Source organism: Megalops cyprinoides, chromosome 18, assembly GCF_013368585.1.
Source record: "Megalops cyprinoides isolate fMegCyp1 chromosome 18, fMegCyp1.pri, whole genome shotgun sequence".
NCBI lineage: Eukaryota > Metazoa > Chordata > Actinopteri > Elopiformes > Megalopidae > Megalops > Megalops cyprinoides.
The window spans coordinates 21,145,533-21,171,151 of NC_050600.1; the positions used below are offsets into that span (position 1 = coordinate 21,145,533).

The following is a 25,619-nucleotide window of genomic DNA, read 5'->3' on the forward strand; positions in this document are numbered from 1 at the left end:
CACCAGCTGCCCTGCTTCGTCAGAGTGCTTTCCAGGCACCCTGGGCCAAATGATGCACTTAGTGGGGGTGGTGTGGAGGGCTGGGGGTAGGGTAGAGGGCTGGGGGCGGTTCTTATGCACTGTTGTTATTCATTTTTTTTCATTTATATTGAGTGCTTTCTCTCTCTCTTGCCTCTGACCCCGCCCCCCCCAGAGAAGCTGCTGTCACTGCTGCCGGAGTACGTGGTCCCCTACATGATCCACCTGCTGGCCCACGACCCCGACTTCACCAAGCCCCAGGACCTAGAGCAGCTCCGGGACATCAAAGAGTAAGCAGGCTGAGCCCAGGGGCCATTGCCGGTCCCTTCCTTCATTCATTCATTCATTCACACATTCATTCATTCACCCAGGGCGTCTTACACACCATCAGACCACACACGATGCAAACACTGTATTTGACTATGGAAATCACTATGTGGCAGTGTAGCATAGTGCTAAGGAGCAGGATTCGTAACTGACAGGTTGCCGGTTTGATTCCCTGCTGGAGAACCACTGTTGTACCCTTGGGCGAGGTACTTAACCCAGGATCAGTAAAGCCTCAGTAAATACCCAGCTGTATAAATGGGTAATGTAAAAAATTGTAACCTATGTAAATTACTCTGGATAAGAGTGTCTACTAAATGCCAGTAATGTAATGGAAAACTCACAGTTGCAATTTATTTGCCTAGCTGGTGTGCGTATTCTGCCAGAAGGAAATGTTCCATTTTGTACATTCTGTTTGTGTGAGTGGATGGGGATGAAATGAAGCACGACAGTTCCTCTTGCTCCCTAACTGCTCAATGCCTGCTGCTGACTTTACAGGCAGGGGCTTCAGGTGGTGCAGTGCTTTATCAGCCAATCAGATGTGATAACCCGTTGGCAGTGGCGTGTTTTCAGAAAACTCTGAACTGTCTTACTTTTAGTGGTTTTCGGCTGTGATGTTGTTCACCCAGGTGGATTTTGGCGTAAAGACTGCAGTGAAATTTAAGTGTACAAGAGAAGACAGCTTGCTTACAGTGCTAATTTCCAGGCTTGTCCTTCACGTTGAACACCTACCCCCAAGAAACAAACATTGTGACATTTGTTTCTCCTAGTTTTTGGCCAGATGTCATTAATTCCAATCTGGTGATGAACAGCTGTGTTGTAAAAAAAAAAAGAAAAAGAGATGATTGTTCTGGGTTTTGTGCTTAAATCATAAATGGTGCTGCCCAAACTGTATCTTAGCTGATGTCCTCTGCAGCTAAAATAATCTTGTCTGTTTGCTGTTTGTATCAAATTACTGACATCTGGTCAAATGTGGCACTGTGGGGTCAATGTATCACAGTAGACACAAGCGTGGTTTCAGATACACAGCGCTGACATAAATCCGATTGGCCTGTGCTATGGTTTGCGACTCCGCCCCTCCCTCCTAGGTGCCTGTGGTTCATGCTGGAGGTGCTGATGACCAAGAACGAGAACAACAGCCACGCCTTCCTCAGGAAGATGGTGGAGAACATCAAGCAGACCAAGGACGCTCAGGCGCCCGACGACCCCAAGACAAACGAGGTGTGCAGCCCGGTCCGACTCGACGAGACTTCTGTCACTGTTCTGACAGTTTGCACTCTCTTTGTAGCGTAGGGCACCGCTCTTCTGTATGGGCTTCAGTTCATAGAAGATTTATTCAGAGGGTACATTTGGTGGTCATGTCCACTCATCACCAAAACAATGATACGAGTGCAAAAAATGTTAACCTTCAATAGCCTCATTTTGTTACTGCCAGTAAACATTTAGGCTGTGTGTTTAATCGAAGCTTATTATTCATTATAAGATCTCTTCAAAAAGGCAAGAACCATTTGCAGGTTTAAACCCAGGGAAAGAGTTTGGCTGGACGTGTTAAGCAGACAGAGAGGATGGCCCTCAAAGCAAGGCCTAACCGAGCTTTACCCGGTGCCGTTCTGCCTGTTACCCAACAGAAGCTGTACACTGTGTGTGACGTGGCGCTCTTCGTCATTGTCAACAAGAGCACCGCCTGCCACCTGGACTCGCCCAAAGAGCCCGTGCTGCCCGTCAAGTTCTTCACCCCTCCGGATAAGGTGGGTCCCGCTCTGTAGCAGATTGGTACGGAGCAGGGCTTACAACCGAAAGGTTGCCGGTTTGATCCCCCCGGGGAACTGCTGCTGTACCCTTGGGCAAAGTACTTAACCCAGAATTTCCTCAGTAAAATAGCCAGCTGTGTAAATGGATGACCTCTTGTAACCTCTGTAAGTTGCTCTGGTTAAGAGCATCTGCAAAATGCCAGTAATGTACCGTAATGTAATGGAACGGTGCTCACAGACCACAGAGTCAATGTCACTCCATTCTCCTTGTCTTCATTCTGTAACTTGGTTTTGTCTCTCAGGACTTCAAAAACGACAAAGACTACCTGTCATCGGAGGCCAGGACGGTTCTCCTAACGGGAAAGGTGGGACGCCTGCCTTCATTCCTCTGTTACATGCTCCAGAGGAGGGATCAGTTAGACCAGCTGTCCCATTCCCAGTTAAAAGGCTGAACAAACTGAGACATCAATTACATTTGAATAAAGGAACACTGTTATCATTGTCGGTTCACATTATTAGCATGTTAGTTTGCCCGAAATGTGTGTTACAGGATGCTTGGAGACCTCCTAAACCCCTATCCTCACACACACACACTTACTTTCGTGTCCGGCCCCCTGTCCCAACACTAACAGTAAGCGTTCCCCCTCCACAGCCCAAACCCACAGGAGTGCTGGGCGCGGTGAACAAGCCCCTCTCCGTGACGGGGAGGAGACCCTACACCAAGAGCACCCCCTCGGAGACGGCCAGCAACATCAGCAGCAGCTCGGAGCCCAGCTCCCCCGCGGGCACCAAGGGGAGGTGAGGCCGGAGCCGCGGTAGCCGTGAAGATTACCCTAGCATGGCACAGCTGCTAGCAGAAGGTTACCGGTTCAAGGTCTCAGTGTGGAGCTGCAGTCATATGAGTGATGTGTTTGACTTCAGTGATTTGAGTGAATAGTCAGTAGTGTAACTGAATGTGAATATTCACATTTTCAAGGGTCCCTGCTAAGCAAGTAAAAGGTACGGTAATCATCATTTCGGTGGATTTAGTCCAGTTGGATGTTAACGGCTGTTGTCACTGGGATAACGAGCGCACGCGGCTCCTGTTTTTTCACTCCGTAAAGGGACGCCAGCACCGAGTCCTCGGAGATGGGCGCGAGCGAGAACGAGGAGAACCCGGTGATGGTGGTGAAGACGGATGCAGGGATGAAGGTGAGCAGACCAGTGGCAGACCGGCTCGGGTCGACGTGGGCGCAGAAAAGTCAGCTCCTTCTGTCTTCTGTAGTGATCTCTCTCACACTCGCACGCGCACACAGACACTCACACACACACATACACACATGCATGCACGCAGGCCATAACTGCATTCGATTAGAGGCACCTTTGCGCGCGTGCGCACACACACACACACACACTCTCACACACACACACACACACCCCCCCCCCCCCCGTGTTTGTTCAGAGGCACCTCATTGACTGACTCTTTCCCCGCTCTCAGGAGGTGAACTCTGAGGCGGGCCAGGGCAGCGGGGACCAGAGAGGGAAGAAGCGCGGCCCGACGGCGCCCCCTGCCAACGGCAGCGAGAACAGCGCGGCCCCCGGCGACAAAATCGGCGCGCCTCCGGCCCCCAGCAAACCCCGGCGAGGGCGGCCCCCCAAGAACCTGTCCGCCGCAGCCAGCGGGGCGGGTCCCGCGGAGAAAGAGGGAGGGGGCGGGGCGGGGCGGGGCAGGAAGAGGGCGGCCCCGGCCCAGGGCGCCACCAGCGGCCCCACCGTGGAGCCAATCACCATCAAGATACCAAAACAGCAGAAGGACTCGAACACCATGACGCCACCACAGAGACAGATGGACCTGCAGAGGTGAGGGGAGGGGGAGGGGGGGCTGGGTCAGAGCCACGGACCGGCGGGAGGGAGGCTGATGGATGTGCTGTATGAGGAGACGAGATGGCGGCCGCTGCCCGCCGGTCCTCCATGTCTTTATGTCTGTGTTCAGTGTTGCTTCTTCATTCAGCGTGCGGTGTTCAGCAGCTTCTGCCTTCTTTGTCTTGTCAGTTTGCAGTCGATGCTCAGTAAAGTGTCTCCACTCAGTAAGCCGTCAGTCGGTGTTCAGCATTGCGTCTCATTCAGTGTGCAGGCAGTCGGTGTTGTGCGTTCTTCCTTCTGTCAGTGTGCAGTGTTAAGTATCGCCTCTAATCAGTGTGCAGCCAGTGCTGAACGTTGCATTGCAGTTCAGTGCAGTCGCATTGCAGTTCAGTGTAGTCGGTGCTGAGTGTTGTTTATGTAATCAGTATGCAGTCAGCGCTGAGTGTTGTTTATGTAATCAGTGTGCAGTCAGCGCTGAGTGTTGTTTATGTAATCAGTGTGCAGTCAGCGCTGAGTGTTGTTTATGTAATCAGTGTGCAGTCAGCGCTGAGTGTTGCAGTGCAGTGCAGTGCAGTCAGGTCTGATGGCAGCAGTTGCTTTGCCTCCTGCAGCAGGGTGCCGGAGGTGGACAGTGACGGGGAAACAGACAGTGAGCTGGAGCGCAGCCCGCCATGACCGTCAGCTGGCGGAAGAGAGGGGGGCGGAGCGCGGTCACACCGTCCACAGAGGAGAGAGGACAGGCAGGGCCAGACAGCGAGAGCGCGGTCACGCCGTCCACAGAGGAGAGAGGACAGGCAGGGCCAGACAGCGAGAGCGCGGTCACGCCGTCCACAGAGGAGAGAGGACAGGCAGGTCCAGACAGCGAGAGCGCGGTCACGCCGTCCACAGAGGAGAGAGGACAGGCAGGGCCAGACAGCGAGAGCGCGGTCACACCGTCCACAGAGGAGAGAGGACAGGCAGGGCCAGACAGCGAGAGCGCGGTCACGCCGTCCACAGAGGAGAGAGGACAGGCAGGGCCAGACAGCGAGAGCGCGATCACGCCGTCCACAGAGACCATGGGCGTTTTGGTCATACTTCGCTGCTCCTAATTGGCGCGACCTCCGTGCGGTCATGCTGAGCTCCTGTCATGGTCAGACCGCATAAAGCAGCGCCGTGCTACAGGAACTACAGAAGTCACCGATTCATTCGATGGCGACCTTTTACAGTTCAGAGAGCAGTGTCCTCATTGCCTAACGTTGTCTGACTCACCTCACTGTACCAAGCCCTGTTTTGAGCACGTTTTCACTGTGTTTGATTTCTTTTTTCCCTCCCGTCTCTCCACCGGCAGGTAAGAAGAGAAGGGCTACAGAGACGACCTGCCTGTTTCAGGACTCACCACGGCTGTACAGACACTGCTCCTCCCTCTGACTTTATGGCTCTTCTAGCCCGCAAATGGACTCCAGTCACACACACACACACACACACACACACACCAATGCTCACGTGCGCGCACACACAAACACGCACACACACACACGCACACACACACAGACACCACCACCACGCGCACCGTTTCCAAGGCCCCCCCGCTGGCGAAGCAAGCTTCCCTCGCCAGTGACAGTCCACGGGGAAGGAGGAAGAGGAAAAAAAGCCCTTCTGGAAAAGGTTCAGACTCCACACGCAGGCCCGGACAGCCATCTGTCTTTCTGTTCGTGCCGATTTTAGCTTCGCCGAAACTTGCTTTTATCCATAACCTTTTTTTCTGATTTTAATTCAGTCGGCGCTTTCATATTAAATCCCAAAAAATGTTTTATGCGATTTCTTTTTTTCCCCCTCTTTCTTCTAAAGGTAGATGTGTCATCCCTCAGGATTGTTTTTTTTTTTTGTTATTTTTGCCGAAAGCAAATTGCTGTTTGGTTTTAAACTTGAGTCGCTGTTGACAGAGCATTTTAAGCCAAATATTTGCTACCTGGTTCCTCTGCAGAGATGGGGAATCGCAGGCGTTGCTGCAGAACACCCGGGGTGAGTTCCACAGAGAACCGTTTCGCAGTCGTATACACGGGAGCTGAAGTCCGGTGTTAGAGGTTTTGCTTTGCTTATCCACCAGGCTCTGGACTTCATTTCCCATCAGCACCTCTGCGAAGCAGTGCTGGATGTTCAGTGTGGCAACTCTGTCCTGTACTTCCTTATGGACACACGTACACGCAAAGGCGCATTTTAAGACCGTTTGTGTGTCATGTGGAAGATTTTTTTAAAATATAAATATAGGCACTTTTAGACAGGATGGGATTGGGGGGGGGGGGTTTGGGGGTGGGGTTGTGGCACATCTTGTGGGTTGTGCTCACATTTTGTCACTGATTCAGGGGGGCAGATTTCCTGATATTTGTCCCAGATGTACAGGAGGCGGTTCACGCCCGAAACACAAGCCCCACACATGCGTATACTGACACTTGGCCTTTTATTTCCAGATCTTCATTAACTGCTTGTTCTAGTTTCCCTGGCTCTGTCCCGATGTTAACGTTCCCCCCTGGACCTGTGTCCCCCGTGTCCTACAGAATTAGTTCCTCACCTACATTTTAACCATGCTGAAGGAAATGTTGGGGGGGGGAGCTCTAGCAGGTTAATATGGTTTCCTTTTAAGAGGCCTTTTATTTGTAACTTAGTGCAGATTTTACATTTTTGTAATGAAATGGAGTTTGCAAAATGAAATGTACATTTTCCTCTGGGAAACTGTTATGCTTAAGAAGAGGTTTTGAATAAACATTTTAAAAAATGGACAAAGACTTGGAATTCAGATGCCTGCAAAAAAGTACAAGTATTAACAGTAATAAAGATTGAATAAAGATTTCGGAACTGTAATGACATTGGCATTAGACATTGCATTAGAAATCGAACATGATTCAGTATGTTTTTGAGCTCTCTGCTTATTCAGTAAAAACATTACTGAATTGATAATGATCCCTGGTATATTTCGGGTCTTACAGCTGCTGCACAATATCAAATATAAAACATAAAAATAAAATATAAAATATAAAACATTTTTAATTTCGTATTTTGAAGAAAAATGATTTAAGAGCTTTGGCTGCTTTGGTTGAATGCAGAACTTCAGGGCAATTCAAAAAAAGGTTTGCTTCTTCAGCACTGCACATCCCTCAAGGTGAATGGGTCAGATTTGGAAACATGAAAGGGGTCTGTCATAAAAGAGGCTGTAATGACTTCAGGGCATAATTGATACAAAACGTACAATTTCTGAAGGCTTCAAAATGTTAGTGTCATGTTTGTTGCCTTCATTTCAGTAGTCTAAGGAAACCTGTATGTATATATGTATATGTGCCCATCACAGAGCAGTCAATGGAGTGCATTTACAGTGGTTTCTTCCACTCCAGGGAAAGCTGGTAAGGCCAGTTTGTGTCATCCATTGGAGCGTCAGGCTTGTGACACGGTTTCGACTGCTCAATCACACTTACTACACAAACATCAAATTTAAATTTTTGCTCAAAGTTCTGTAAATCGCCACTGGTTTGAATGTCCACATCTTACTTGAAACAAAGAGCACTTCAAGCCGCTGTGATACACAAATGCTTTTCTACAGTGAGATATATTTATTGAAGCAATCCAGCGTAATATTCTTCTCAAGGGTATGATGGGAGTAGCCCGTCCTGCAGATAGATGCATAATATCAGATGCGTGGAGAAGGGGCAGCCTGCTCTTGTATGACCTATGTTATGAAGGCAGTATTCACATTCATTTTCAGGGCGTTGATTAGGCTTTGATAGGCTGATATTTCTGGGCCATGGTCCAATCACAAACAGCTGTATTTCCTTGCATTATGTTGCAATGTTCGTTGTGGGTATGTCAGAACCTCATCAGAGTTATGAACATCACAATGCATGCGCTCTTCAGAGAAGGGAAAAAAAAAAAAACCAGATCATGCTGTTGGATCATGCCATTGGCCAGAGGCATGTGCGACTGCCAGGGCAAAAATCCGACACCTCACATGAAGAGGGGCGTAGGGAGGGCAAAATGTTAACTTTCCCTGAAGGAGACGGGTTTCACCGCTGATTGGGAGACTGCCTCGCATGGGATTCAAACCTTTTGGTTACAGTCCCACTACCTTCAGAGACACTGGGCCACAGTCACCTTGAGCTGAGTGCTGTACAGATGAGGGCTCCCAAAGCCATTAAACGAGCTTTTGGAACTTTTGCTGCAGTTTTTGACTGCTTATAGCCTGAGCACTCAATATGGAATTCTAAACCCATTCAGTACAATGTGCAGTGTGGGGGTTGCCTCCTTCTTTTTTGGACATGCACTTTGTGTTTTGAGCACCTGTTTTTTGTTTTTTGGGTGGGGTCCATTATCTTGTACATTGGCACTGACATACAACTCACATACACACACACACAAACCACATAGGAAATCACATTTTTTTAAGTTTCCCTTTCCGTGTTTTTTAATCAAAGCAAAATGGCAGTTTGACAATAAATAACCATGCTGTACTGCTTAATTTATCTGCCTTTTAACTTTTTTTCTTTCCTTTAAGAGGAGATGAAACGAGTGGCAAGACCCAAACTGAGAAAACCGGTGAAAATTGCGACCCATTCTCTTCGTGCAATGTCGATCATACTAAAGACAACAGGAAGGAAGACGTTAGGAATACATCTTTGCATATTTTTTTTTCTTTTTTTCCTTTTTTTTTTTTTTTTTTTTACAAAAAAATAATTCCAGCCATCGACGGTGCATTCTACGATGAAATGTCACAAATATGAACAGAACATACGGCTGCATATGTACAAGGGAGAAGGAATCAAGTAGTCCATTCCTATCTCTGTAAGAAAATACCTGTGCTGTTTGCCCAGCGCTGTACAGAGGCGAGGTTGGGGGTGCGGGATATGTACAGTGTGGGGACAGCTTGGCAGCTGCCAGTTAGAGAGCAGGATATTGGGGAGACGCGTGGGGTGAGAGCTTGACCCCATCTCCCTACCCCCCCCAACCACCCACATGCTTACTAGCACCAGGTAACAGGTACATGGTTCAGTGGCTCGTGATCAACTGAAAACAACCTAAACACGGCAAGCTGTGTTCTGCTGAAACCCAGCGGCGCAACTCTGCTGCGGGTCTGAGGTTCAGTTCGTTGGGAGTCCGTGTAGAAAGGTCTCCTCGCCCTTCGAAGCAAAGAACTCGGACCCCGATGGCACCTGTAATACTGACCGCCATTAAACTGCTACTGTACCACGGTAATGGAGAGGAGTCTGACACAATGAGGTTGCTCATCACCTGATCATCTTATCCAGTCACTGACTCCGAGATAGCTAGAGGGAGGGAGACACCTAGACTAAAAAAAGCCTTCAATAACGTACCCAGAAAAAAAGTAACGTCCGTCAACGTTCAAAGATCACATAACATGTTCACTGAACATTTTCGTTTCCTTTTGGATCAAAACGACACAGTAGTCAGCAGTTAACACTTCATAATGTCAAAAACATGTAATGTCCAGAACAAACAGAATGAAGGATGTATTCACGTAAGTGGCATACACTGTGTAATTCGTCTCAGGAATTTCACAGGCCACTCGCGTAAATCGTTAATGCATTTGTGGCAGATTTACAGTGTGATAGCAAGGTTGCCTCTCAACAACGGATGGCATTACATGCCGTTACATTAGGGACTTCATGTCAGGACACAGCGTGCCCCTTTGGGAAATACTGGCACACGCCACAGTGGCACAAAGAATGTTTCGTGTGGTAAGGAGCACGGCTGTTTCTTACATGGCCGACATGGAGAAACCGTCCCTATTCTAAATGAAAAGCACACCCACAATCGTCCTAGAGGAGACGGGCCGCCTTCACCACACTACTTGGCCTCTTGCACATTTACACGGACACACACGGCATACGGTATTGGGAGAGGCAGGTGTGACGGCGTGACATGACGCCCCATCCCGTTACTAGCTAACACTACTGCCAGGACATAATGGAAATGTCCAGTCTGGTCAGAGCATGGGGGATGTGCATGGCGTCTCCTTGGTGACTGACGCAGTGGAAGGGCTGGGGAGAAGCATAGACCAGTGCCAATGAATTTGAGTCTTCACATTGAGTGGATATATTCTACCCAGAACAGCGATTCAATTGGCTAAACAGAGAGGGCTGTTTCCCTACACCCCCTAGTGAAATCAGATCAGCGGGTGCGTGAGTGCAGCACTGAGCGGGGAGATGGTGGGGCACCAGCGTTTTAAACCCCATGGACGAGGTCAGCATCGGGCGACGAAGCACGGGTCGGTTTCACTGGTGCGAGCGAGACCAGCACCTGAGGCTCAGTTCTGCAGGAGTGCGGCGCTGGTCTCCTCGTGGGGGCGGGACAGCACCGGCGACGTCATCCGGCTCCCACGGCAACGCCCGCACAGGCGGCATGACCGTGCCACAGTCCACACACTTGACCGTAAAAGGAAACTTTGAAAATACAACGGATAATGATTGCCTTTGAAGTACTGGTTGGGGGAAAAAAAAAAAAAAAAAAAAAAACCAAAAGGAGATTTTGAATCGTAATGAGCGTAAAATGAAATGTGTGACTTTACAGTATCAAGAAGAAAACTAAAATATTTTTCCCATGTCTCTTTTTTTAATTTACACAGACTTTAACAACTTTATTTACAGATGAAGTCTTTCGATGTGTGGGTGTGAGGCTTCTTTTCCAGTCTAAATTTTGCAGCTAATATTACGCATCATCAGTGAACAGTGATGGGATTTTTTTTTTTCCTTTTGTTTGTTTTTAAAGGGAGTCTAAAACATACTCCTATAGGAGGCAAAAACCAAAAAACAAAAACACAAAATCAAAATAAGACAAAAAAAGGGCAAATGTGGGTGTGTTGGGAAGGCGGGCCTTTAAGTAGGTAGGGAAAAGAGGTGGAGTAATGGGGAGAGAATGGGCCAATCCAGAACAGCCTTCTAGCCCCTTCTCTCCAGCCCTAACTGATATCCTCAGCCCAAAGAGGTCTGAAAAGATAATATGGTGTAGCTCCATTGTAATAATATGGTAAGAGCTCCATCTAGCTCTCTGCTAAGCTAAGTGATGCTTCTGGCTTTCAGACCTGTGAGGGGGTATCACGCAGGGCCTTATGGAAGGGGCTAGGGGGTGGCTCTGGAATGGGCCTGAAGGTAGAACGGACAGGGTATGGGTGGGAGAGGGCAGGAGGCTAGGGGAGTGTGGAGGTGTGGTAACAGGAATGAGAACGAAAGAGAAACAAAGCAGACATACGGAAGGAGAGAAAGAGGGGGCTAGGAGGAGGAGTACAGTTGTGGGAGCGGATTGGGGGGGGGGGGGGGGGGGGGATAGGGGGCGGAGCTTGTAGCCTTCAGTGCAGTCTCAGTTGCTGAGTAGAAGCTCTGTCGCCGTCTCCACGTCCCAGGACTTTGAAGACAAGGCCACTATTACTGCATTCTGTCAGAGGGCAGAAGAGGGTTGCGCGGTTACGCTTACAGCATTAGCAGCCCCAACTCAACCACGTCTCCTTTACCGGGACCGTGACTTACAGCAGGCTCTCGTCAAAGCAAGACACTGGCATTTAGGAAACGCCAACACGAGGCAAAGTAGCAGCCGTGAAGGCCGCACTCACCTTATCGAAGCCCATGGCACAGAGTTTGTCTATTTTGCGGGTGTATTCGGGACTAGAGACGGGCGCTCCGGCGTACACGTGCGACCACAGCCGGGCCGTCTGTTTGAACATTTCCGGGTTCTGCTTGTACTGGCGGAGGGAGACATCAGGGCAGGGTTTAAATGAGCCGCTCGGACACAGCTTTGCGGAGTACAACAGCGTACACATGCGCTTACACGGGTCACAGGCAGGCAAACACAGAGAGACTAGGCAGAGCGCTCCCGAACTGCTGTTCCGGGTAGCTGGTTGGTATTTCACGAAGGGAAAATACACCACAGCTCAGCTTGCTAAAGCTTGTTCAACAGAAGGCGGATCAAACGAGCAGGAAATTAAATATGCAAATTACAGCTGCAGTTAGCTCCGGAGAGACCGTTTAATTTAGACTATTTGCAATCACAATGCAAACACTGCAGTGCTAACAAAACATTTTTAGGTGAGAAACTATGAAAAGTTGTTAACTCATTAGCTGTGGGAGAAGCATGCAGACAGACGGAGATGCTGATAGGCAGGCCAGCGGCGCTCCCCTCACCTGATTGGCTACCACTGCATCCTGGGGGTCATCTGGCTCCGCTGCTGCTAACAAAGCCTGTAGTGACAACAGCACCGTGCGTAGTGTCATAGCGGCTGCCCTGGGGGGACAAGGGGAGAGGCAGACACACTGGCACTCATCACAGGGGGCTATAGTACAGTACTCATCACAGGGGACTGTGCTACACACTGCTATCCTGACTGCAGTACAGCACTCACCACAGGAGACTGAGCTACACACCGCTATCGTGACTGCAGTACAGCATTCACCACAGGGGACTGTGGTACACACTGCTATCGACTGCAGTACAGCGCTCATCACAGGGGACTGTGCTACACGCTGCTATTATGACTGTAGTACAGTGCTCATCACAGGGGACTGCGCTACACGCTGTTATTATGACAGCAGTACAGTGCTTATCACAGGGGACTGCGCTACACACCGCTATCATGACTGCAGTACAGCGCTCATCACAGGGGACTGTGCTACACACTGCTATTGGGAGTGCAGTCATTAAGGGCAACAGTGTTACATACAGTTTTCATGGCTACGTTGTATGCTAGTACTAATCACACAGTGCAAACTACAGTCCAGTAACAATGACTGGGACCACACTGCCCAACAGTGCTAACCACAGAGGAGACTGCAGGACATACCGGCACTCATCACATGGGACTATCCACAGAGACTGCACTGATCATGAGTACCAATCCCAGAGACTGCACCTCACACCAGTACTAATCACAGAGACAACACCACACACAAGTAAATCACTGAATCACACTTCCCACCTATACTGAATGTCAAGGCCACACAAAAACACCTGCACTAATCACAGGAAGCAGACTGCACACTAATCACAGAGACTACAGTACCCACAGTAATAATCACCACAGGGACCTCCCCATTAAAGAGGGGCTGCACTACACACCCCTATCTATCACCTCTTCGTAGTGTCGGACTGACCCGGCTGGAGAAATCCAATAACGCACATTCCTTACAACTTACCATTGATCTTTAAGGATGTCCAGACATATGGCGCCAGTGACCGAGCTGATGTTGGGGTGCCATATTTTAGTGATAAACCGCACCTGCAACACAGAGCAATAGAGGGCAGCAGTGAGCCACAGCAGACTCACGCACAGGAGGTGCGGAAGCCATATACCCTGAACAGGGCATTAGGGGGATTACAGTACATAGCCTATTGTGCCACTGTACAGCACAGCATCAAACAAGAGGCAACATTTCAGCCTGAACCCTGAGACTGATAATGAACTGACAGAGACCCGGCGAATGCCAGCCCGCTCAAACGTAATCCAAACGCACGAGGGGAGCGCGGCCGTAACGCCTCTTTCACTGGCCTGAAACGGGTCCGCCCGTCCCGCCCGGCTGAAAAAACAAATGAACGCACCGCCCTCGCCCCTGCCTGTAACAGACAAAAGCCGCGCGGCCGTCAGCTGACGGAGGAGATCAGGGTTTCTGCTGGCCTGGGCCTTTTTCGCGCTCCGTCAGAGCGCGGCCGGGTGCGCGGGAGGGGCGGCGCACGGGGCACGCTCTCCTCTGATTGGTCCCCATGCTCAATGTGACATGTCGGGGCCAATCGGATGAGAGGGGCTTTGTTTGGAGAGAGAAAAGGGAGCATGTTTCTCTTCGATGGGCGCTGATATGACAGCGTGCCCCCAGACTACACCTGAGCCAGGCTGAGAGTTCACTCCCCGGCACGCATCTTCCTATTACCTCTTCCAAAATACACCGTTACGCCTGGACTCTTATATTTTATCTGTTGCAGTTTCCTGGGGAGAAAGCGTACAGTAGATGCATATGCTGTCACAATTGTTTCACCATCACTGAAATCAAGATGAGAGATCAAACAGAGATACTCACATATAGTATTAGTACCACTTTCAAAAAGAAGAATATTTATGCTAAACTTTATTAAACATATTTGTATCCAAAATACACACACCGGCGACTCACACTCGCACACAGGGCTTACCTTCGGTGGATTGAATGGATACGTCTCTGGAATCTTAATTTCTAGTTGATACCTGCCACCTAAAAACAACAGAAACACAGTTAGCAAGAAAATCATGGGATAGCCTAGCAAAATCCTGATGAAACAAAAAAAAACAAACATCTCTCTATGTTTCTAGCGTACGCCAGAACAATGGCCACTTAAGAAAAGGAGAGCTTTCAGACAATGTGCCGTCTGTCTTTTGGTCACCAGCTAATTAAACAGCCGTGTGAGAAGCAGCTGTGTTTGGATGGCCATCTGTAAGCGGTCAAGCAATCATTGCTGTGTTTCGCACACAGCGAATGAACCCTGATCTCATTTATCCAGCTGATTCGGCGGCAGGTTTGCCGTTTTCAGTCACCTCACACTTTCAGCACGTAAGCAGGGGTGCTACTACTGAAATTACAACGTTCCTGACAGGTGAAACGCGCCGTTCTCGAAATATACCCGTTCGCGGCATTAAGCGACTCCGCGCTGTCGGGGAAAAAAACATTGAAGGGATGGCGCCGACGTTTTGTTGCAGAGCTATTAAAATAAATACGGCATACCTGCCATGACTCAAACTATATAACAGAGACAGCAACAGCTATTAAGCTAATGTTGCACTCAATCACTGAAACATTATTCTTGGCTGTGACGGCGTAGTCTACTAGTTTACAAGAACGGTTGCATAAATGGTTTAGAAGCGATGATGTTAATTAAGCAGAACACACTGAGGTGGGCCGCGGCGAGACTTTGAGCTGCGTACGGCAGGCTAAAAAGCACAAAGAGTGCAAGTTCAGCCGTCTGCACTTCCTGCACGCTGGCTCCGCCTCAGGCCTCTCCCTGCCAATCAGATCACAGGAGCAGCAGGCCGTTCATACCAACATGGAAATATCTGTCGGAATGAGGCTTTCACCTGTCAGGAATGTTGTAATTTCAGTAGTAACACCCCTGCTTACGTGCTGAAAGTGTGAGACGTTGACTGAAAACGGCAAACCTGCCGCTGAATCAGATGGGTAATTGAGATCACATCTCAGACACCCTCACATCGTCTCTTAGCACCAACTGCATCCTCAGGAAAGCACAGCAGAGACTGTACTTTCTGAGCCGTAAGTACCAAAGCTCTTGCGAACTTTTATCACCGTACTAGGCAGGCTGTATCACAGTGTGGTTCGGCATCCTGACTGCTCAGGACTGCAGACTGTTACAAAGGACTGTAAAGACAGCAGCAAAAATCATTGGCACAGAACCACAACTTCATAACATCTACACCACTCGATGCAAAAGGAAAGCCCAAAACATCATTCAGGACACCAGCCACCCTGCTCATGTTCTGTTCTCACTCCTTCCATCTAAAAACATGTTACCGGAGCATCAAATCACACACCACCCGTCCCAGTAACAGTTTCTTCCCACAGGCAATCAGGTTGCTGAACAGCTGATGCAACCATATGCACTGTACATATTATACAATAACAATGTGATGTTATTGTGTACTGTATTCTGTATATATAATGCTTATCTATGTGTGCAAGGTGTACACAGTCTATGTAGGTCTGTAGTGTCCCTCTTTGTTGGTTTTGTGATGGTGTGCCCGTCATGTTAAGGCAGAGAGTCGGAGCAGAAGTATTTCATTGTATCTTTAATACACATGACAAAGTTGGATTTGAACTTGATATTCTCAGAGCAGCTGTATGTATAATGTATAATACTCTATATGCAAACATTTGAGAGTGTACTTGCATGTGTAAATGAATACGAATATTTTTACTATATATTTTTAAAATATATAGCCTTTATGGATACCTATATGCATGATGAACACTAAATGTGTTTGACATGGGGCTGAACTACTGTGTTCCTATGTGCCGGAGACATGAGGCTGAAGATCTATCCGGAACCGGGCACAGAGCACACTGCCAAGCAGAGTGGTGACAGCCTGCAGGGTCTGACTGTGACACAGGGACGGGGGCTCGTGTCATTACGGGTGTCGTTAAACGAGTTTCCGGCAAACCAGCTCTGACCGCATGGGCCACAGGCATGACGAGCCAACCTGTACCGAGCGTGTCATGGCCGCCACATGGGCGCCTGTAGCGAAGGGCGAGAGCAGTCACCCCACCCGGCCTCGAACCCAGGTCTACGGGGTACCAACCATGCGACTTTTACCGCGACGCCAAAGAGCCAGGCTCGTTGGTATGGCAGTCAGAGCACATACTCAACTGTAGTGACGGCACTCTGTCACACTGCCCTCCCCTTCGGGAAGCGCGCCCATGCGCTTCACACACCATGGTGTCCCTCACACATTCCCCTGCCATACTTCTCCCATCCCAGGGTGCCCCACTCACTGGTGCTTCACCCATCTCTGGGGTCCCTCACACCGTGCTTCACCCATCTCTGGTGTCCCTCACACCGTGCTTCACCCATCTCTGGGGCCCCTCACACACCGGGGTCAACCGATTCGGGGGGTCCCTTGTACGGCTCACACACTGGGCACGCCTCCGATGGCCTCGCAGCCAGCCATCCCACTACTAACACCATTTGTAGCGAAGGGCGAGAGCAGTCACCCCACCCGGCCAGTGTGACGGAGTGCCGTCACTACAATTGAGTATGTGCTCTGACTGCCATACCAACGAGCCTGGCTCTTTGGCGTCGCGGTCAAAGTCGCATGGTTGGTACCCCGTAGACCCGGGTTGGAGGCCGGGTGGGGTGACTGCTCTCGCCCTTCGCTACAGCGCCTCATGCAGGAAGCAGCTGGTGGCAATGCAACAAGATAAGACCAGCGCCCCCGAGGAACGGGCGAGGTCCAGCCCCCTCGAAGTTAAACAAGCTGCTCTGGACATGGGCAAATGAAGAGACATTATGCCATCTGAATGCCTTATGGCTCTATACTTTATGCCTGTACCGTCCTTGATCGACCCCAAAACACACAGACAGCGCCTAAGAAGTCCTGGGGACAGCTGTGATTGGTGGAATGTTTCAGTTTATCATGATTAATGTGTGAGCAGACCTACGAACACAGCGGAATCTGGAAAGCAGTCAAACCGGTCTGCGCAGTGCCCAGCAAAAGCACTGGGATAAGTTCAATTTTCTAACTTATTTTGCCAAGTGTGAGTGTGGTACGTATGTGTATGAGACCTCCGCCGGTGAATCTCTGACCTGCAACAGACCGCAGGGGAGGAGCTGAAACCAGCCGGGGGGGATCTAATCTGTGCAGCAGTCCTGAAGTTCTCCACAAGGCACCTCGGGGTGGTTCTATGTGAAAATAAACCCCTGGGAATGCGCCTGGTCGGCCTTACCAGGTATTTATAAATCAGCTTTGTAAGGGCCACCGACTTGGTATGTGCTCAACTTAACACTGTCCCCAGGGCTGTGCTTCCAAGCACATGTGATCATTACATTTCTAGTTCCAGTTACAAACAGGCCTACATGCTACATGCTAACTGTGAGATAAACACACCGATTTCTCTCTCAAAGTCCGACCCTAGATGTACGTAATATCTGGACTTCGGGAAGGGAAAGTGATGGCCGTTGGGGGTATTCTGAAATGAGGATGCTGGCGTTTTTCACACGCCGTGACAGCGACCGCGGATCGGAGCCGGGTCCGGATCCGGAGCGGGAGAGCTCACCTTCGTACGGCGTGTCGGGCGGTCCCGCTATTTCCCCTTTCAGCTCTGTGAAGTTCTCGTCTACGAGGTCCACCTTGATCTGGTTTTTGCTCGTCTGTGGAAAGGAAACGCAGTACAGTACAGAGTCACTGGTGTGCTTCCACAGACCTCAGAGATACGGGAGTGCCATTCCACTCCACATGAACGCCTCATGTTCCACTTGATCAACAAACAAACCACATGTGTTACTATGTTACGCAACACCGAACACAGGTGTTTGAAAATAACACCTCACGATGGGAGTATGCTCAATTTCTCAAATAAATGCCTAATATTCCTTGTTGTTTTACTGTGAGATACATTGACAGTGTGTGTGCTGAGCGTAACTGCAATATACTACAAACCATTAACTGTAAGTCAGGCCTTGATATAATCTAACAACAATGCACTTTATCCTTAACAGTGAGAAAATTAAGGAAGGCTAATTCTTTGCGGATATTTTTCCATTAGTTTCTGCCATTACCAAACTCCTCCCGTTGTGTTACAAAGAAATCTGGGAAAAGATGCCACACCCAGGATTTTGCTTTACAATACCACATTCCCATTTGCTAAGTTCAGTGTGTCCGACCCTGGCTGTAAGTGCTTGGAGCCATTCCAAATGGTCGCTTGCGTCACTGTAGAACTTTGTCGGGTATGATATACCTGGCTCCAGAGGACAGCTTCTCCTGACTCACCCTTATGCATATTTGTCCATGCGGGAGGCTTCTAGCCTGAGCTAGCTGGTCTACATCCAGTCTGTGTGTGAACACGCAGTATCACAAACAGTTTCAAGGCAAAACATGCAAGCATCCTCATCCTTCAGCAAAGTATATCACTCATTCACAACACCTCAAAATAGATGTTTCTGTGGTCCGCGTGTTATTTGTTGGTCCTGTTTAAACCTATACAGCTGCCATTCCAAGATGTGTAGAGCTTCACATGGGTACAGAGAGATAAATGGGATTCATGTGAGGTTCCTGTTACCCCAGATATCACGTAACACCCATGTGACCCGATGTGACATGCCTGCTCCATGTCCCCGCTGTAACTAGGCCCATGCGATATTCTGGTACCTTCTTCCTATTTACTCCGTCGGATTTTGTCCCCATTTTGAAATGAGATGAAATCCCTGCTTCTTTCCCACAGAATCAGCAATGCTGCCCTCAAAAATTCGCTCAGGCCCTTAATTTCTTAAGTGAATTTCTGCATACGCATCCAATTAATTTGCGCGGCGTGGAAACGGCAGCAGATTTCAGTTCCTTTGAGTGCCGGAGTGAGACAGACAAAGAGAAACAGAAAGAGAAAGAGAGAGAAAGCGATATGGAGGTACACCAAAAAAAATTAGCCAAGATAGTTTTGGCTAACAGAATAAACTAAAATCATCAATATATAAGAATGAGCTGGTGTGCCAAAGTATGTAATGCTTACAAAAAAAAAAAAAATCAGCAGTATAACCACTTGGAACTCAACTGCCAAGCATATGCAGCTGCAGGGTACAACCGAGTGTTGTTATCTGCATTGTCATGAACAAATGAGACGGTCAAGGCAGCAAGTGTTAAAACCAGAGGCAGGCTGCGCAGAACACGGTTGCAAAGCAATGGTACACATTACCATGCATTAGCATTAGCATATTCTGTTCCATTCATTTCGGTCAACAGAGTGCGACTGCAGGCGTGGTGAAAGCAAAGCACCACCAGCTGCACTTCAATACCACACTGACATACTCCCCAACATTATTTTCACTCAACAGTTACACGTCCCGAACTGACAACAAAGAGCCACGCCACAGGTGAGCAACAGCCGACGAACATTAATTAAATAATGAAATAATAAAAATAATTAACTAATTAAAATAGTGCATTGTTAACCCATCAAGATTCTGGAGAGGTTTGGGTTGAGAATGATTACACTTAGAAACTGAACACTTGTATATTTTTACATGCCACACGAACAGGCAACTTCCAGTACAAAAAAAAAAAAAATTCCTTTATAGTGGCATTCCGCTACATTCTACTGCATTCCATTATGAGGTCTTCCATATTTCACCCAGCTGTCGCCAACACAACTTTGTTTTTTTTTCTTTTCTTTTGTGCAATGGGGCGCTTTGGTGCAATTCCTGTCAAGCTGCCTGGAGGTCGCTACCCTACATGGGTGGGAGTCCGTTCAGCAGCCTTGCAGACCGACCCAAGAACCCGTCCAAAAAAGACGAGGACTGTGCCACTGTGGTATGGCAGCAATGCCATGATCACAGCCATGATAAATAAACTGTTGCAGGTAAGCTCAGTGCTACACACATGCTCGATATTAATCTGTTAGGCACACTACATTTAAAGGGCTTCTATGACATCATCATGGGAGCCGCAATGGTTAGACACTGACTAACAGCTAAGCTATGTGTCCTGTGCTTGGTGACGTCCACTCGCTGGCCCTTTGTCACCACCTAAGATCTGCTCAACCACAACACAAACAAGGGAAAGATCTTTGTACTTCTGTATACAGGCAGCTCATTGCCTCATTATGAGTGAAGAGCAATCCCCCTCCAAACAGGACTGAAAACCTGACCGGTGGTCTCTCCAAATTACCTTTTTATTAACACGTCTGCAGTGATGAGTTGTAATGTAATGCGATGTCATGATTCCTATCTTCACAACAGAAATCCACTCGGAAACAACTCAGAAAGGTCCCACAATACTCTATCACTATGGGCTATCACCTAACTAGCCAGGGCTGAAGATTCTTGAGGACAAGCTACAGTTTTGACAAGACTTGCTATTGCACATTGGCAATTTCTCAAATCCACTCTTTTTGTGCAAGAAGAAAAAAAAAAAACTTGGACACAGGTTTTCGCCCACTTTCACAATCCAGGGTAAATCCACAGGTTTAGGTAAATCTGTGTCCACACCTCACACTCTACAAACAACACGCATCGGTGAACCGCAGAGCTGGCGAAGTGGCACTATATCTTTCCAAAGAGGACCACCTAATGGTAATTCTTAAAATGTGAGCCTAATCATGCCTGGGTATTCAAAGCTATGCGTCAGGCCTGCAGATTCATTTTGACTGATTTCTGGAATAGTTCACATATGCTTCCCTTTTTTGATTTTTAGATGATGAATGCTGAGAACTCAACCTGTTTCTCTTCTGCTAGCATGCATGTGCTACTCCAAAGCAGAACCTTAAACTGCCCTCAGCTCACACTTCAGCTCAGCATCAACAAAACCTTTTCTTTGCTCTAGCGAGTGTTTTGGGGATGAAAGGGGTTCACTCTTGCAAGGTGCAACGGTATTTATGCAGAAAGTTACTTTAAGCAGTGCATTTTCTAATAACTGGAGTCTAATCCCAGGGCAAAGTCCACAGTCCAGCTTCTGATGGAGAAACAGTAAGGAGGGGGGGGTCAACTGCACTTGAATGTGAGGTTTCAAAAAGTCTGCTGAAGCACACAGGTATCTTCAACACCCAGAGGCTCATTGTAACGTATTTCTTAAGATCCCTGCACACAGAAAGAGCGGTTCAGATTTGTGTCATACCTAGTTATACCAGCGTCGGGTTGTGGTAAAGGAACGCAACCTGTGACCAAACTTGAGTCATGAGGTCAAATCCCTGTGCCGTGTAGCCACCCTGGGCAAAATACAGGATACAGCACTTGAGCAAGACTTTCTCAGAATAGCTGTGTTCCAAAACGTACACGTAAAACGTACTGTAAAGCGTCTCCCATTTATTTAAACCGTTATAGCAACAGCGAAATTAGCAACAGCAACGTTTTGAAGGGGGATTAGCTAACTAACGTCAACTAACGTTAGGCAACGGGCTACATTTCATCACAATCGCAGTTAGCCTTCATTTTAAAGGCGTAACTGAAGTACTATATACAGAAAATGTTAGCCACAGGTTTTTCATTCAGACGTGGAACATGCAGTCACTGACAGCCGTCGCTAATAGCTACTCTGTTGTATAGTAACGTTGACGTTAACAAGTTAGCTAGCAAGTAAGCATGGTCCAAATGAAAGTAATCAGCGAGACAGCTAGCCTGTTAACACCAAGCTGACTACTTACCTAAAGTTAGCTGGCTACCTGGCTTGCTAGCTACAGGAGATTTTTCAGCCACCATAAATGTGAAGTTAGTGAGCCAGCTTGCTAGGCAGCCAGTATGCTAACTTAGCCACTTAGGTAGCTAAGGACACACTAGTAGCTACAGCTAGCAACTCTAGGGCTTGTTCCTAGCTATCCTACTGCACCTGATATTAGGCAAACTAGCAAGCTAGCTGCTATCAACAGGACTCTGTCAATGTCAGAAAAGGTTTGTCTGTATGTTTAAAACAAATGGGGTGTCACTGTCCCTAATATGGTGTTATTTTTCACTGGTGTTTCTGCCCTCGGCCTAGCCGCCTTTCAGATCCTCGATCTTTCTCGTATCCATCCACCCACCTTCGTACAAGCTAAGTGATAAACTGAGACCTGCCCAGCTAGACTAACTAGCATAGCTTGGCCCTCGCTGGGGGTGACATTAGCTATGCTATGCTAGCCTACTTTCCCTTACCCAGGCCTCGGAGGCTATTGCAATGAAAAAAACCTAGCTAGCTAGCTAACGTGCTAGCTAGCTAGGTACACACACCACTTGACAGTTGCAAAACCAATGGCTTTATGATTCTACGTGGAGTGCATACGTGGCCACCATGAATGTCAGAAGCACAACAAAAACCCGGCTAACCTCTTCGCTTTTAAGGACCTCTTTGAACTCCCGTTTGATCCTCTGGACCGCGATGTTTGCCATGATGTTGCCGTCTCCTACGTGTGGCTGTTTCCTGGATCGGGCCTCTCCCTCCGTTTCACACTCGGATCCCTCTCCTCTCTCACACACATACACACACACACACTCTATTTCGCTCTCTCTGTCACTTTTTTTTTTTTTTTTTACAACTAAAACAGAGCCCCCCTCTCCCCCTTGGCAAATGGCAGCTTTATAGGCGCGCACTTTGCCGCATGGAATGCGCAGGGCGGCTTTTCGCTAAACTGGAAGGGTGATGTTATTAATGATTACAGCGGGACGCCGGAGTCTGTGGTGCTGAAAACATTTTCACGCCTATTGCATGCGAGTTACAATGCGGGTCATGTGACTCGAGGGATCGCGTGTCATCCCCCTCTTTTTGTGCATAATTTGCTGGCCGCGGTAACTGGAGTAGAAATTAGTTATAGTTAGCTCTCCAGATGTTCGGTTTGCTCATTATTCTAGGGTTGTGGCGTGCTGTTTTTAATGGCTCCTCATCGACTGAAACCAGCGTTAACCGCGATGTTACCACTGTTTACATGTGGAGGTCCCATTAAAGAGACCTTAATTCAGAATTTAAGACACCGCCGGGGTCTCGAATCGCACCGCATGGGATGCATATGTTAAAGTAGCCTTGTAGTACCGCTACTTTGGAAAGCTGATATGAGCTCCAACGGATTAGAGTATCCTAAGAATCTCTGTGAAAGAGCTCATCAACTAGGAGCATTGCCATAATGACAGGGTGGTGTAGTCACCTGACCTTCTGTAGAACCAATATTCTCACCAAGCAATGGACTTGATTAAAAAAAAAAAAAAAAAAAAAAACATTAGGCTTGATATAAGCAATGTGAGCATTTCGGAGGATCACATTTACTTGTCTGTAATTGATAATGTATTGAAATGACAATTTGTCAAATGTCAGTGCAAGCAAGGCCTACAGTATATATGTTGATATGTTCTATATATACTATAGCCAATGTAGCTGACATGTATGTATATGTTTCATTTAGTTCTTTCATTTTTGCATATTTCATAGTCGTGGAAACCCTTTTTTGTATGATTAGGTATGGATTGTATTGCCAGGCAAGGCTCAGACACACGTTATTTTGAACTAGGTGAGCAACAATAAGGAAATTCCATTACAATATCACTGTTTTATTGGTACATTTATTATTCACTTAAACAAAACATTGTTTTTATTTATTTGATTTTAAATCATAGTAAAAATAAAATAAATAAGCGTTAATATTGTATGAGTTGACACTGCTTCATATTGTTGAGCTTATTATACACTTTGAACAGAGAAAATGAACCTGACATTTGGCAACATTAATTTGAGGGCAAACCTCATTAAAGTGTTTGACAGAGGCTGTTCATCTTCAGCCTTCTTGTCCTGATGACTAATCTGTTTTTACAGGAAAATAATACTGGCCTCCCAACAATGGAACACATAGCGGTGACATCAGTGCCTACTGTGTGGTTGATTCATGAACTCCCCCAGATGCCGTCCTTAGCTAAAAGCAGGTTTGCCCACCTCTTCCTGCCTGTTGATGTGGAGGTGAAATATTGTGTGGGCTGTCGGTCCACCTGCTTCACATCAGCACAACTATGATAAGAAAATCACATCTCTATCCTGCCCCCACCCCAAAGCTAGCAGACATAGCAGCCTATCAGCTGTCACCAGCTGTTTAAGAGTAAAGGATACCAGGGTGGAACGAAAACATCACATTACATGACATTGCACTCATTTAGCAGACACTCATATCCAGAGCAACTTCCAGCACAACAGAACATAAGTGTGTCCATTCAAGTTGAATGAGCAACAGTGTCAGACCAGGCCAGCAAAACTCCCAGCAGTGAGTATGAGCATAACACCATTCAAGCCTTACCCCATTGTGACATTGTGACCTCAGGCCTGATAAGCAGTGAAATGCCAGGGACCCCGGGAACAGGTACATGTACCACTGTGCCCACATACAGATGCCTTTGTAGGTTAGAGCAACAGCAGGAAAGGAGAGCATTGTGGTGAGGGAGCAGAAAGGGCTGTGCTGTGCTGCACTCCATTTTGGGCTTCAGCAGGCCTGTCTCATGAATCACAGCATAACTGCTTTGTTAAAGCTCTGGTATGTTGCACGATCCAAGCTGTGCTGTGCTTGTGCCAAAAAGATACACAAAGGAAAAAAATGCCCTCACACTGTAATTCATAGTGAACTGGGGTGTAATACCATTACTGTTACTAATAGGCAACCTGTAGGCACCCTTATCAGTGACTTACATTGGTTATGTTTCACCCAAGTATTCATAGGTAAATATTTCCTGAATAATTAATGTTAGGGACCTGACTCAGCAGTACCTCGCCTGGGGCTTAACCCTGCACCCACTGGGAGCAAGTCCAGCAACAACATCAAAACTCCAGTAATCAATCGATCAGTGATCCCACACTAGTGTTGTCATTTAGTAGCATATATAATAATGAATAATCTTTTTTCTATTTGAATATTGCACGGTACGAGTCACTATGACCATCAATAATAGCCACATTTTATATCTTTGCACCATCTGCTGGCTGATCCTGGTACTGCAGCCTGAAAACAAAGACGGTTGCAGCACGCCCCAGCCCACTCCCTCTTATTTTTATCCTCGGACCTCACACTTTCCTCTCTCTCACTCTCTTCCCGTTGTTTGTGGTGCCAACTGCCTCTTGCAGACAGTCTGCCAAAGTTCACAGAGGAGCCATGAACTTAATTTAAACTGTTTACATGGAAAATGGCTGTGGACAATGGCCAAATTTGAGGTTTCCTGGAAAAATTTTACCAAGTGTTTGAAAGTGTACCCCAGGGAAAGTGTTTAGTTGGCCACATTGAGTGCTACTTAAACTTGAGCCCCTACACAAGGCTGCTTTCTAACCTTGACTAAATTACCCAGCTGTCTCCAGGCATAGGAGCACTGTTCTCTTGCTCATTGGTACCAAGCTTCCGCAAAGTTCAACCATTTGCAGGGTTTGTTTTCTTTTTTCCTCACAGAGCCTCCCTAGGGCTGTAAGAAGTGAAGCTGAGAGCCCAGTATATAACATACCAGTGTAAAGGACATGGGAATTACCCCTAAGACCACCTTGATGTTACA

General features: G+C 47.8%; 2 protein-coding genes across 2 annotated transcripts in view; one reads left to right on the plus strand and one right to left on the minus strand.

Annotated features, from left to right (window-relative positions):
• Positions 1-5,401, plus strand: part of LOC118793237 (sister chromatid cohesion protein PDS5 homolog A-like) — a 29,446-nt gene extending 24,045 nt beyond the window's left edge. The window contains exons 26-33 of the mRNA XM_036551308.1: positions 194-308; positions 1,431-1,563; positions 1,971-2,090; positions 2,396-2,458; positions 2,746-2,891; positions 3,197-3,284; positions 3,571-3,932; positions 5,263-5,401. Coding sequence (XP_036407201.1) covers positions 194-308; positions 1,431-1,563; positions 1,971-2,090; positions 2,396-2,458; positions 2,746-2,891; positions 3,197-3,284; positions 3,571-3,932; positions 5,263-5,266 — 1,031 coding nt within the window. The 3' untranslated portion in view covers positions 5,267-5,401. The remainder of the gene's footprint in view (positions 1-193; positions 309-1,430; positions 1,564-1,970; positions 2,091-2,395; positions 2,459-2,745; positions 2,892-3,196; positions 3,285-3,570; positions 3,933-5,262) is intronic.
• A 5,823-nt stretch (positions 5,402-11,224) lies between these two features.
• On the minus strand, positions 11,225-22,602 carry LOC118793476 (ubiquitin-conjugating enzyme E2 K-like). The gene is made up of 7 exons (XM_036551680.1): positions 22,440-22,602; positions 17,714-17,807; positions 14,088-14,146; positions 13,100-13,182; positions 12,092-12,191; positions 11,524-11,652; positions 11,225-11,348 (listed from the first exon to the last, which is right to left on the minus strand). The coding sequence occupies exons 1-7, from the start codon at positions 22,500-22,502 to the stop codon at positions 11,274-11,276; spliced, it is 603 nt and encodes a 200-aa protein (XP_036407573.1). The 5' UTR covers positions 22,503-22,602; the 3' UTR covers positions 11,225-11,273.
• Between the last annotated feature and the right edge of the window lie 3,017 nt (positions 22,603-25,619).